General features: G+C 57.6%; 1 protein-coding gene across 2 annotated transcripts; it reads right to left on the bottom strand.

Moving 5' to 3' along the window:
• Positions 1–1,551: 1,551 nt before the first annotated feature.
• LOC118006848 (zinc finger protein 510-like) lies at positions 1,552–8,718 on the bottom strand. 2 transcript variants are annotated; one of them, XM_034999646.1, is made up of 5 exons: positions 8,550–8,717; positions 7,861–7,964; positions 6,031–6,075; positions 2,074–2,200; positions 1,552–1,763 (listed from the first exon to the last, which is right to left on the bottom strand). In XM_034999646.1, the coding sequence occupies exons 1-5, from the start codon at positions 8,575–8,577 to the stop codon at positions 1,567–1,569; spliced, it is 501 nt and encodes a 166-aa protein (XP_034855537.1). In that variant the 5' UTR covers positions 8,578–8,717; the 3' UTR covers positions 1,552–1,566. The 2 variants fall into 2 exon arrangements, with proteins under 2 accessions (XP_034855537.1, XP_034855536.1); XM_034999645.1 differs by having other exon boundaries at positions 7,861–8,718.
• Between the last annotated feature and the right edge of the window lie 2,821 nt (positions 8,719–11,539).

Below are 11,539 nucleotides of genomic sequence, written 5' to 3'. Positions count from 1 at the left end.
GTTCCACCAGCCCCACACCGGGACAGTAAGAATAAGATGCAGGCATTCTCTCTGGGGTTCTGTGTTCTAGGCAGAGAATAAGCCACAGACACCTAGCTAGGTTTAGAAGGAGTTACCAAATGGAATGCAGACATAGAAGCTGAGCTCTATTATTCACACTTACAAATGTAACCATCAGGAAAACTACAAATAATAACTTAACAAGCATTGTGCAGAGCTGAGGAGAAGGCCAAGGTGGAAGTGAGATAAATCCTGAGTTTTCATAGAGGGGAGATAAAAGAGAAATCTCCAGAAATGCAGGTATGAAGGGATTCCCGGGACCCAGGAGGTACCCATCCGCAGAATTATAAAGAGAAACCCCGAGAAGAGGCAGAACGTGGAGGTGTGGCTGGGAATGTGCTGACATGACCTGGATCCCGGACTGCCCTGCACGCACACCCAACGTGGGTCCGGTTCCTTCCAACAGAACAGGTGTTCACGAAAGGTTACTGGACTCAGGGAGGGGGCTGCGCCTCTGAGCTTGCGCTTCCTCCTTCCAGGGCACCACTGAACTGAGAACGAGACTCCGCCAGTTCAATTCCTGGAAACCCCAGAGCAGGAAAAAGCAGGCCACGAGCAGAGCAGAAATGCTGATGGATCTGGACACGGCAGCAGGTATGGGGTTGACGGAGCACAAAGAGGACACCGTACCCCCGAAGAGCCGTGGGGGAGGCAGGTGCAGGCCAGCCCAGGAGGCCCCGACAGAGAGAGGGTGCACAGCCCAGCAGAGGCGGGCTGTGGGGAAGCCGTCGGGGTGGCCGCTGGGAGCGCGCCAGAAGAAGAGGAAGACCGGCGTCTGAAGAGTGTGTGGATCCCCACAAGGGGCCCAGAGCCAAACCAACCAAACCCACGGAGGAGGCAAAGAGCCGCTGTGCCCAGGACGGAGGCAGCGCTCACTGAAGCAGGCCGCCCGCGAGGGATGTCCTCTCCGGGTCCCCTGTGTTCTGGGGAAAGACAGAGATGACACGGAGGACAAAACAGGCGAGTGGGAGGCAGGCAGTGGTAAGAGCAGGAAGCTGACAACAGGCGGAGTCGGGTCACATCTGGAAGAGATGGGGGGACTGAGAAGCGAGGACTGGGACCCGTGAAGGCTGACGCGGTTGAGCACGACAGAAGCACGGAGAGAGCACGAAGGCTGCCCGGCCCGGCCGAGCTGGAGGCCACCAGCAAAGCTTCTGGTCCCCACCAGCTCCAGCAAGCCAGGCGGGATGACTTCCCCGAGGCTGAAGAGGACTCCCAGCGTTAGATGTAAAGGGCCCACAGGACGACAGATAAAGAGGGCGCGTCACACCTACAGCACATCTCTTCTGAGGAAAAGGCAAATGCCCACGGGAGGAGAAACAGCCTCAAAGCTTCCAGAAAGGAGGGGGAGCAGGAAAGGCGGAAGGCCACCCAGGATACCGGGACGTGGACTTGGGACCTGAACCCCAAGCAGAACAAGGGGGCTGCGGAAGGGTGGCGGGGGCGGGGGATGTCACGTGCCTACCACGCGGCTGGTTTCATCGAAGCCAAGTCAGGTCCCCGAGTCTAGGGACTCTGACAAGAGCCCCCAGGCCTGCCCCTGACGCCCAGCTCTCGCTGACCTCCTGGTCCCCTGCCCTGGCCCAACGGGCCGCGTGCGGGCTCACCTGGATAGTTCCACGCCGACGGCCCTCCCTCTGCCCTCCTGGCCTCTTCTCCTCGTCCCGATCTCAAGACCTCATCCGGGCTGGCAACGAGGTATCCTGAGGAGGGGAAACGACACAGACTTCGTTAGTAATGCCAGACGTGTTCCAGAACCAGGGCCTCTCCCTGCCAACCGACACGGTCCGGCCTCGGTGCGGGCCCCGAGGACGGCTCTGTGCCCCTCAGTGCAGACCAGTCACCGAGAGGGCGAGAGCACAGACATCCGGGGCGGGGTGCACACGGGCTCTGACTTCCCAGCGGTGAGCCTGAGGCCCCAGCTCATTCCGGGCTCCGGAGGCCCCGGAGCGGGCAGCAGCTGAGGTGACACGAGGGCGCGTGTCCCAGTCACGCTGCGCAGCCGTCCCTCACCCACGGACACCAGGTGGCTGTAGTTCTCCAGCGTGACATCCCTGTAGAGGTTCTTCTGAGCGGAGTCCAGCTGCTGCCACTCCTCCAGGGTGAAGTCCACAAACACATCCCTGAAGGTCAAGGATTCCTGCAATGGCACATTCCTCATGAGCCCGCAGTGCTGGGCTCGGGGATCGGGACCCTGTGCCCCATCCTCAGACTTCCACACGCAGCAGAGATTCAATCTGGCGCCCGCCCCGGGACACCCCGGACGCAGGAGGACAGACTGGCTTTGCACAGTGGGAAGTCACTTGCCCAGGGTCACACAGCGAGGACAGAGGGATGAAAATGCACGCGTTCTGCTCGCCACACCCACGTCTTTCAACACGACACTGCCCCGCCTTTCTCGACACAACTGTTCCCTGCTGTTCGCCGCACAATTTGAGACCGTGTAGTGGATGCAATGTTCATGCCCCTAAATTATTTTAAACGTTATAGAGAACAGAAGAGGTGGTAAAGAGAGCTTCCTCTGGAAATGCAATCTTTCAGCTCCCTGACTGAACACAGATCAAGCTGCTAAGTCCAGAGGATATAAGGAATGATAAAAACAAACACACCCTCTCTGAACTGAGGGCGCTTCGCCTCGTAGAGGGAGAAACGCCGCACTTACCAAGGCACACAGGAAAGGGAGGGGGGCAGGAGGGCGGGCTGCCTGTCCTCCCAGGGCAATGGCAGAGGCAGAATAGGGAACGGAGCCTACAAAGGAGTCAGTTCTGCTCGGGGCGGGCAGAGAAGGCTTCGCAGGGGACATAGAGCTATGACAACAGTTCTGAACACAGCTCCTCGGTCAGGACTGTGAGGTAATAGGAGATAAGTACTGCTCTTGGCTCCAGGTCCCTGTTGCAGAGCTCCTAAAACCCTCACAAATCCCCACGTGAGAAGAATACGAGGAGCATCTCGTGTTCCAATGAGGTGACTCGAGGTGAGCGGATGGGGCTGGAGACCAGAAAGGCCAAGCTGTGACTGCAAGCTCTGGATTTTCAGCCCCACCCACCCTTCTCCAGCAATGGAAGAGGGGCTGGAAATGGAGTTAACCACTGATCGGAGTTGCGTTACGAGGCCGCCATAAAATCCCCAGAGCATGGGTTTCGGGGAGCTTCCCGGCGCGTGAACACATCCATATTCCGGGAGGATGATGCTTGCCAAGTCCACACGGACAGAAGCTCTTGCGCTCAGGGCCCTCCCAGGCCTTGCCCTACGTATCTGTTTATCCGGCTCTTCGTGTGCATAATTCATCATATTCTTTAACAAACTGGTAAATGTTAAGTCAGCGTGTCCCCGAGTCCTATAAGACGCTCTAGCAAATAATCGAATCCAAGGAGGGCGTCACTGGCCCGCTGGTCAAAAGCCTGCAACTCGGGGCTGGCATCTGACGGGGGGCCCGGGGGTGGCCGTGTGGTGGGACTGAACCCTTAACCTGTGGGATCCGATGCTATCTCCAGGGAGCCAGTGTCAAAGCTGAGTCACGTGTAGGACACCCATCTGGTGCGGCAGCGAGTTGTGTGGTGTGCGGGAACCTTCTCCACATCTGGTGACCAGAAGGGTCAGAGATAAAGTGTTCTGTGTGAGGGCAGAGGAGACACGCTGGAGAAAGGCAGGCAGGGAAGACACAGTAGGCAAGGACTGGGCTGTTTCCCTCCAGAAGGCGGCTGCACAGTCACCCGACTGCTAATCGTGCCTAATCCACCATGAGAGGGAACAGGAAGCAGGAGGGTGGGAGTCTGACCTGGTCAGCAGACGGAGGTAAGGAAGGAAGGGTCTGTGTTTGGTCTTGTCGGCACCAAACAAATGCTCACTTTTCTGCGTGCCCACATTCCTCTCAGAGAGAGAGCAGGCCCCCCCCCCCCCGTTGACACCTGCATCTCCTCCTGACCCCCCACCCCCCACTGGCCGGTCTTCAGTCCGGGAGACACGTGGCACCCACAGGGCCCCAACAGGCCTCACCGGACAGCCGGTTACTCAGCGCTGCAGATGGGAGACGAGCCGGGACACTCCTTGGGCAGCAGGAACAGTGACAGGAAGGTGGGACTCTCAGAGCAGACACCCCTCCTGTCACCCCTCCCAAGTGACAGCTCAGGTGCTGGGGACCAAGACCACACTGGGGAGCGCAGGGGAACACCTGGCTCGGAGGCCCTCAGCTGTCAAAAATCACGATGCGCAGAGCCCCTGACCTAGAATCCTCACCTCCAGACAGCTATCTTGCAGATGAGACAAGCTCACAAGGAACAAACTGAACCGTACACGGCTGAGTGTCGCTGCATCGTTTATGATATCAAAAGACAAGACTATTCTCAATGCTCAGCCCTGGCAGAAGGCAAATATACAGGACGGTATTTCCAGCCAGTGGAATATCACAGAGCCATTTTTGTAAATGGGGTACCACCTGGGGGTGATTTAGCCCTTCGGGGAACGGGTGGCAATGTCTGGAGAAACTCTTCACTGTCACCAAGAGGGGAACGAGGTGGGGACACTGGCATCAGGAGAGCCCGGGGCAGGGACTGTTAGATAGCGTCCAGGGCACACAGCCACCCTCCACAACACAGCACTGCCTGGCCCCAAATGTCAAGCGTGCCCAGGTGGAAAAACCCGGGGTTGTTCAAACACACAGTGAAATGGAATGGTCGTGGAGAAGTCCAGAATGTGCTGGAATATGTGAAGAAGGAAGAGTTCCAAAGTGAATGGCATTCTTAAGTGCGAAGACACGTGCATACGTGATCTCGCCAAAAACGTATGAAACAAGGAAGGACACGGGGCATGGGGTGACGGGGAGAATGACTTTTCACCTTTTGTTAAACAAGCTTTTGTTTTGAATTTTTTACCATACGTACACATCATTTTTCACAGTGCTCGACTCAACATATCAACACTCCGTTCAGACTATGTGTTTAGAATCTTGACATCCATAGTCTCAAGTGAATCAGGTGTATAACTTACTTGCTGTAATATCTTTATCAAATTTAAAGATAAGTGGCTCCATAAAACCAACTGGTTTCCTTTTCAACTTTCAACAGCCTGGAAAAGCTGAACACAGAAATTATCTGGTCTTTAACATTTGGGGAGAGTCATAATTAGTCTAGGATTTGGGACAGCCAATTCAAGTATGAATACCTTTGACCCCAAAATCCAACTTCTAGGTGAATCCTCCTTAAATACCCGCACTATTGAACACACACATAAAGAGTCGTCCGAGAGGCACCGTACAGAACAGAAAAAGAAGATCCAAATGCTGACTATGCACAAAGAGAGCCACAGTTGAATGAAACATCCAGAGCACCGCATGGAAACGGAAGTCTTCTTTCTGCACTGAGGAGCAACACCACGCAGAGTAGAACCAGGCGGGAAAAACAAGACGGGAGCGGGGCTGGCTCGGCATCCGTGCACACTCACCCACCACGGCCTACGGACCTGTGGTCAGCTCAGGAAGCTCACAGAAACGCCGCCGCCCCACACCATCCCCGCACTGTTACCAGGGGACACTCGGAGGAGAAACGTGGCACCGGGGGCCGAAGAAACAGGGATGTTGGGACTGTCCTTCAGTGCACAGAACATCAAGCATGGAATTACTTTCATTATTTGCATATAACGAAAAAGCAAACAGTGAGGTGGAAGCAAAGACACAGAAAAAGCGAGTCTACGGGCTTCAACGAGCTTCCCTGAGAAGCAGAAGAACAAAGAGGAGGTGCGTTTCCCAGAGGAAGAAGTAGATGAGAACAGTCACTTTCCTTCTCTCTTTTGTTGTTTTCTATTTTGGGTTTTTGTGGCGAGTGGAAGGATCGGAGGACCCGGAGGTGGATTACAGCTTGAATGGAAAACAGCCAGGCAGAAGGGAGCGACCGATTTGTCAAGGTTACGATATAGGTGCCCCAAAGCTGCCTCAAGTTCCCTGGAAACAAGGGAGGGGGGAAATCAGGAACTCACCCGGGCCGCGGCCATCCTGTTCTGCCCCGGACAAAGGGCGGGGATCTAGGAAGACAGAATGAGGGGGGTCGAGATCAGTGCGTTCAGCCATGAGACCGTCCCCACCAGCCTGATGACCATCCCCCTTGCACCTGGGGAGAATGATGTGCAACGAGCCTGGGAGCTCCAGCCCGGTCCCTGCGACGTGGATAGGCTCGTGTGGGCTTTGCACAGGACCTGTGTCTGCAGGCCTCCAAGTTGCCCCAAATGAGTCTTGTTGCATTTCTCAACATATTTAAAAGCAGATCACAAAAACACAAGGGCAGCGCAAGCTCATTTGTTCACCTGTACGTACACACTGAGGATCAGCAGTGTACCAGAGCGTTTACTAAAATGTTGACACTGCTTTTCTCTGACTGCTGATTCAGTTTGCTGCTTTTCTTTACTTGCATTTTTGAATGTGAACATTATCACTCATAAAATGGAAATGAAAACTGATTACACGGAGCCCCAGAGGTGACCGACAGATAGCAGAGTCTGGAGGACGGGGACCTCTGGCTGTGGCTTGCAGCACGGAGACAAACCAGGGCTGGGGAAGGGGCAGGGAGCGGGAAGGGAGTGAAGAGCCCAGCACTGGTCATTCCACGAGGAGCTGGAAGCCACTGACCTTGTCACCCTGCGCACACTGCCCCTCACTGCCCGCCTCCACCCCGGTCCCGGCTCGTGACTTCCTCCTTTCCCAGGATGTCCATTCAATTGCCTGCTCTTCCCCGCTGGGCAGTTTTCTTTCTTTTTTTTTTTTTTTAAAGATTTTATTTATCTATTTGACAGAGAGAGAGAGAGAACACATGCACAAGCAGGGGGAGCTGCAGGTAGGGAGGAAGAGGGAGAAGCAGGCCTCCCACCGAGCAGGGAGCCCGACGCGGGGCTCGATCCCAGGACCCTGGGAACATGACCTGAGCCGAAGGCAGACGCTTAACCGACTGAGCCACCCAGGCGCCCCTGCTTGGCAGTTTTCTAAGCAAAGTCTCCGCCAGGAGCTTCTGCAGAGTAGCTGCTGCCCCAGCCACCCCGGCGGCAGCCTCTCGGACACCAGCGCTCAGCTCCATGCAGCTTAACGTCTCCTGCTCTCAGGCCCCGTCACAGTAGCACCGAAATGAGGCAGCAGAACCAGAAGACAGCGTACCTGCAGGCTACTTGCAAATTTTACCGAGGCAAAAAGAAAACAAAAGTGCTCTGCACTTTGCTCAGACTAGGGGGAGATTCAACATTTGTGCAGAGGTGGGTGGCATGTTCACGCTCTAGGGCTGACGCAACTCCAGAAACAGCCGATGGAAGAGGCGGGCATATGCCGTGCACACAGGCGTGGCAGGACAGGACAGAGTCCTTCCAGGCTGGCAGTGATCCTCCTCACCCTGATCCTGCCCCTGCAGGACTGCGGCAGGCCACTGCCTCATGGCAGCATCCCTCCATCCACCTGCACATTTCATCTCTCTCCTCCGATGCGGTCCAACTGCCCACGGTCACACAGTGGGCATGCTGTCTCGCAGCTGGAGGAGGGACAGAGGCCGCTGCGGGTCCAGCCCTTCTTGGACCTGCCGTCCTCTAAGCCTCCACCCCCTGCCCCGGGGTCCGGGTCTGTCCCGGGAGCCTGCACCCCCTGCACTGGGTTCTGGATCTGACCTGGGACCCTGCATCCTCTGCCCCGGGCTGAGGCTCCTCCTCCCAGGCCCCTCATAAGAGTTCTCTAGTTCCTAAGGATGCAGGACCAAAGGATTCAGAGACAAACCCATCTCAGCCGGGACCATCCCTGCAACACCATGTCTGTGCCTCTGACCCGGGGGGACTCACCTTCTGAGGCTGCACACTGGCTCTTCTGTAGACTAGGAAGCCCAGGAGCGGGTGAGCTGGAATCTGCAGTTGGTGAGCAGTGCTCTCAGTGACGCACCCTGCTCCTGGAAAGAAGGACCACACAGGAGATGTCATTAGCAGCCCCTGTGACGGAGTGAAGTTGAGGAAAACTCAAATGTTTTAATTTATGGAAGGAAGCACAAGGCCTCCTCTGAGTTTGAAGAGTAACGTTTAGTAGGACCCCAGCTATCAGCAGACAAGGAGCTGAGCACTGCCCGCTCCGGAATCGAACGGATTGCCTGCTCTGTCGCTTTTATTCATTCAGTGAAAATGCTGAGGGCCCGCTATGTGCCTGTCCTACGGGCTGCGGATACATCAGGGTACAAAACAATCCGAGGTCCCCGACCTTGTGGAGCTGTGTTCGAGCAGGGAAGGCCGACAGCAAGCACAAACTTGATCAATTTCGGGAACGTTAGTTAGAAAGGCTAAGTGCTAGGCGGGGGGGGGGAAGACGGAAGGATCCCCCGGGGTTGACTAGCTGTGTGACTTTGGACAGCTGTCCGAGCCTTTCTGTTCTTGCTTCCTCGCAATAAAATGAAGATCATCGTAGCACCTGCTCACAGGCCATCGGGAAGATGCCCGGGAACCCCAGGGGCGCCTCGCACTTACTAGGCACTCAGCAAACTCACTGATCGTCTCACTTGCCGTCGCCCGCATCCCGCTGCCCACACTCAGCCGGCCGCCCAGTGCCGCGAGCCCGCAGAGGCGCGAACCCACCACCCCCGGCCTCCCCTGCAGCCCGTGTCCGCTCCGCCTCCCGGCCCTCGCCTCCCACAACCCGACAGTCGGGGCGGAGAACAACCACCGGTGGGACCTCGCACCGCCCTCGGGTCAGCGGACCACTTCCGCTCCCGTCGCCGCGCAGCCCGAGGTCGGAGCGAGGCGCACGCGCACGAGCCACTGGGTTGGGGGGGCGGTCCCCACTGTCAATGGGCAAGATGGCGCGTGTCGCGGACAGTGATTCGGCCGGGGTTCGGCCGAGGCGCGAAGCAGTGACCAGAGCGTGCGAATATTTCCCGCGACGAGTCGCACATCACGGCGGCGCGCTGGGGGGTGGGGGTGGGGGTGAGGGCGGGGCGGGACGGAAATGGCGTCTCCGGGCGGCTAGGCGCGCGCGGAGGGTCTCAGCGGCTCCGGTTCCGCCGCCTCCGAGGCCGAGGCGCTCTCTCCCGCGCCGTTCTGCTGCGCACCCTCCGTCCCGCAAAGCCGCGCTCTCCGCTCCCTTCAGCTCGTCGCAATAAGGAACGGTAGCGGCGCCTGCTGCGGTCCTCAGCGGCACATGGGCGCGGCCATCTTGGGGGCGGGGCCGTTCCCTGGGACCCGTGCCCTTCCCAGGCCCAGGGGTCAGAGAGCGGCGGTCCGGCCCAGGCGGGGCAAGTGGCCCCGAGGAGGGTCTGGTAGCCGGGCCGGAGGGCCGGTCACACCCACAGACGAGGAAAGGCCGATGCCTCATTCTCCTGAAATAAATCGGGTTGCTCCCGTTTCGGGGACCCCGGGCGTCCCGGGAGAGTGGTTTTGCTTTCTGACGACACTGCCTAGAGAACGAGAGAATCTTGGGTCTCTGACAGTGGCAGCCCCTGGTAGCTTGGCCTGCTAAAAAAGCCTGCAAGTGCCCTTGGGGAACGTGTGTGTTTCCGTAGGGTCTGGGAAAAAGAGGCCAAGTGTGTGCTGCCCTTGTAGCTGCGTGGTCACCAAGCAGAACCCTTCGGGCGGTGCGTGGTCGGCTCTCAGCTCAGATGCACCCAATTCCTTCCGAGCTAGAGCCAGCAGGTGCCACGCACTGTGAGAGAAGCCTGTGACAAAAACCCTCATGCAGTCCACCATACACGTGTGGAGGCTTCCATTTGGAACATACTGCTCTCTCCCTCTCTTTCCCTTTCCCCTCTGTGCGTCAACTAACATTCCCCGGGTGGTTTGGATGATTCGTAGCCCAGATCTCCGGCGCAGAGTTCTGGGAAGTGACTGTCCAAGCCTTGAGTAGGAGTCCCGGGAGAAGAGCCCGTTCTCCCTCAGGCGTGTGAGTGGGTACTGCTCCCCACTGCGAATGCATTCTTCGTGCGTTTGTAAGTGATGGCCCGGCTTGGAGATGCTACCTGTTCGTTTCTAGAGGAGAGGTGACCTGCTAACCTTCTTTTCGGAGATCACGATCAGGAGGCAGGAGGAGGTTAGTAGAGTTAGTCTGCTAGTGTCCCAGGGACGATTGAGAAACCCCCCGTTGCAGAAATACCTGGTCTTTGGCCCTGGTGGGACTCTCCCCAGATCCTGGTAAGACAGGGACAGGTGCTTGCCGAGAAGGAGAAGACCTGACGGTTTGGGTGGGGCCCGGGGAAGGACGCAGATTTGTTAGTCCTACAACGCCAGCATTTCTAGTGTGACTTGGTCGTTTCGGAACCGAGAAACATGCGAGGTGTTCTTCCAGTCCATCCTCTGCCCGGGCTGTTCGGATGTATCAATCCACAGGGGAGAAGGCTTGTCCCCACCACTCTCTGGCCCCTTGGGTCATAGCTGAAGACCACCTGCCTAAAGGGCTGTTGTGACTGATGTAGGGTGCATCTTAGAGCCCCCAGGGTTTAGCCCAGGGCAGGCTCCCGGTCTGTGGTGGCGGTTCACGTTGTTTTCTCATACACACTCGGGAACGTGCTCGGGCCGTTGCTGTACCTCCCCATAGTGTGGGCTCCCCCTTTGCCGCCTCCTTGCACGATTGTGCCCGTGCCCGGTTCCAACCTCACCCAGGATTACCGCTCATACTCAACGGAAATCATTTTTTCCGTCGGCCACTAAGCCTTCTAATTAAGTGAAAACGAATTGTAAAGGGTAAACCTAGGAGGCCTGGATTGCTCAAGGCCTGTCCATGCCCCCGAAAATCCCGTTTCAGGAGGACTGGTCCTTGTCTGGCTCCTGGGAGACCACCACTAAGCCCCTGTCACGTTCTGCCTGGTGGGAGGGTTTTTGTGTTCCAAGCGTCGCTGTTCCAAGTTGGCCCGGTGGTTTATGCAAACAGTGTGACTTAGGTGAACATCTGGTTCTGTGTGTGTGCGGCCTCGGGCCGTGCTGTATCAGTTTGACATCTGGAGGGCTGTGGCCTGAGTAGCTAAAGTCCTCACAGGGATGCTGCATGCTCGCAGAACCTCCAAGAAAACCCCTGGCCCCTAGGCCTGGGTGGGCTGCCCTGGCTCGCCGCGCGTCGCAGGTTTGGGTGCACAGGAGTCCTGGCCGACTGGAGCGTTGACCGCGGGACTCCTTTGGGAGGAAACGAGTGCCGTGGCGGGCCTGGTTGCTACGGGGCCTCCCCCCTGCCCCCTTTCCCTTTACTGCTTCCACTCTGCACGCTCGCCCTGCAAGAAGTCCTAGCCGCGTAGCAGAGCGCTCAGAAGGCCTCCCGGGACTCAGAAGTAGAAGCGCTCTTCTGACGCTCGAGTCCTAGGGAATCCTCCAGCCTGCGGGTGGTCTTGGAGACCCGCGTTGCTGCACATGCTCAGAGGGGTACGCGCTCCACCGTGTGCTTGGGCCATCCCGGGAGTGGACCTTCTGAACCCAGTTCGACTGTGCCCTCGGCAATAGGCGGGTCGCAGCCCCGAGCAGCGGCATCCGGAGGGCGCGGCTGTGCTTTTCCATCGCT

Source organism: Mirounga leonina, unplaced genomic scaffold (assembly GCF_011800145.1).
Source record: "Mirounga leonina isolate KUSES-001 unplaced genomic scaffold, KU_Mleo_1.0 Mir_99047, whole genome shotgun sequence".
Lineage (NCBI taxonomy): Eukaryota > Metazoa > Chordata > Mammalia > Carnivora > Phocidae > Mirounga > Mirounga leonina.
This window is presented reverse-complemented; position numbering and strand designations above follow the sequence as displayed.

Bases quoted from the DNA above. Each gene is read 5' to 3' on its own strand.
- LOC118006848 (XM_034999645.1), bottom strand. From the start codon at position 7,995: ATGACATCTCCTGTGTGGTCCTTCTTTCCAGGAGCAGGGTGCGTCACT. The intron at 6,076-7,860 runs GTGAGTCCCCCC...CTGTCTTCCTAG, and splicing joins CCAGTGTGCAGCCTCAGAAG to ATCCCCGCCCTTTGTCCGGG. The intron at 1,764-2,073 runs GTGAGGGACGGC...TCCCCTCCTCAG, and splicing joins CAGCCACCTGGTGTCCGTGG to GATACCTCGTTGCCAGCCCG.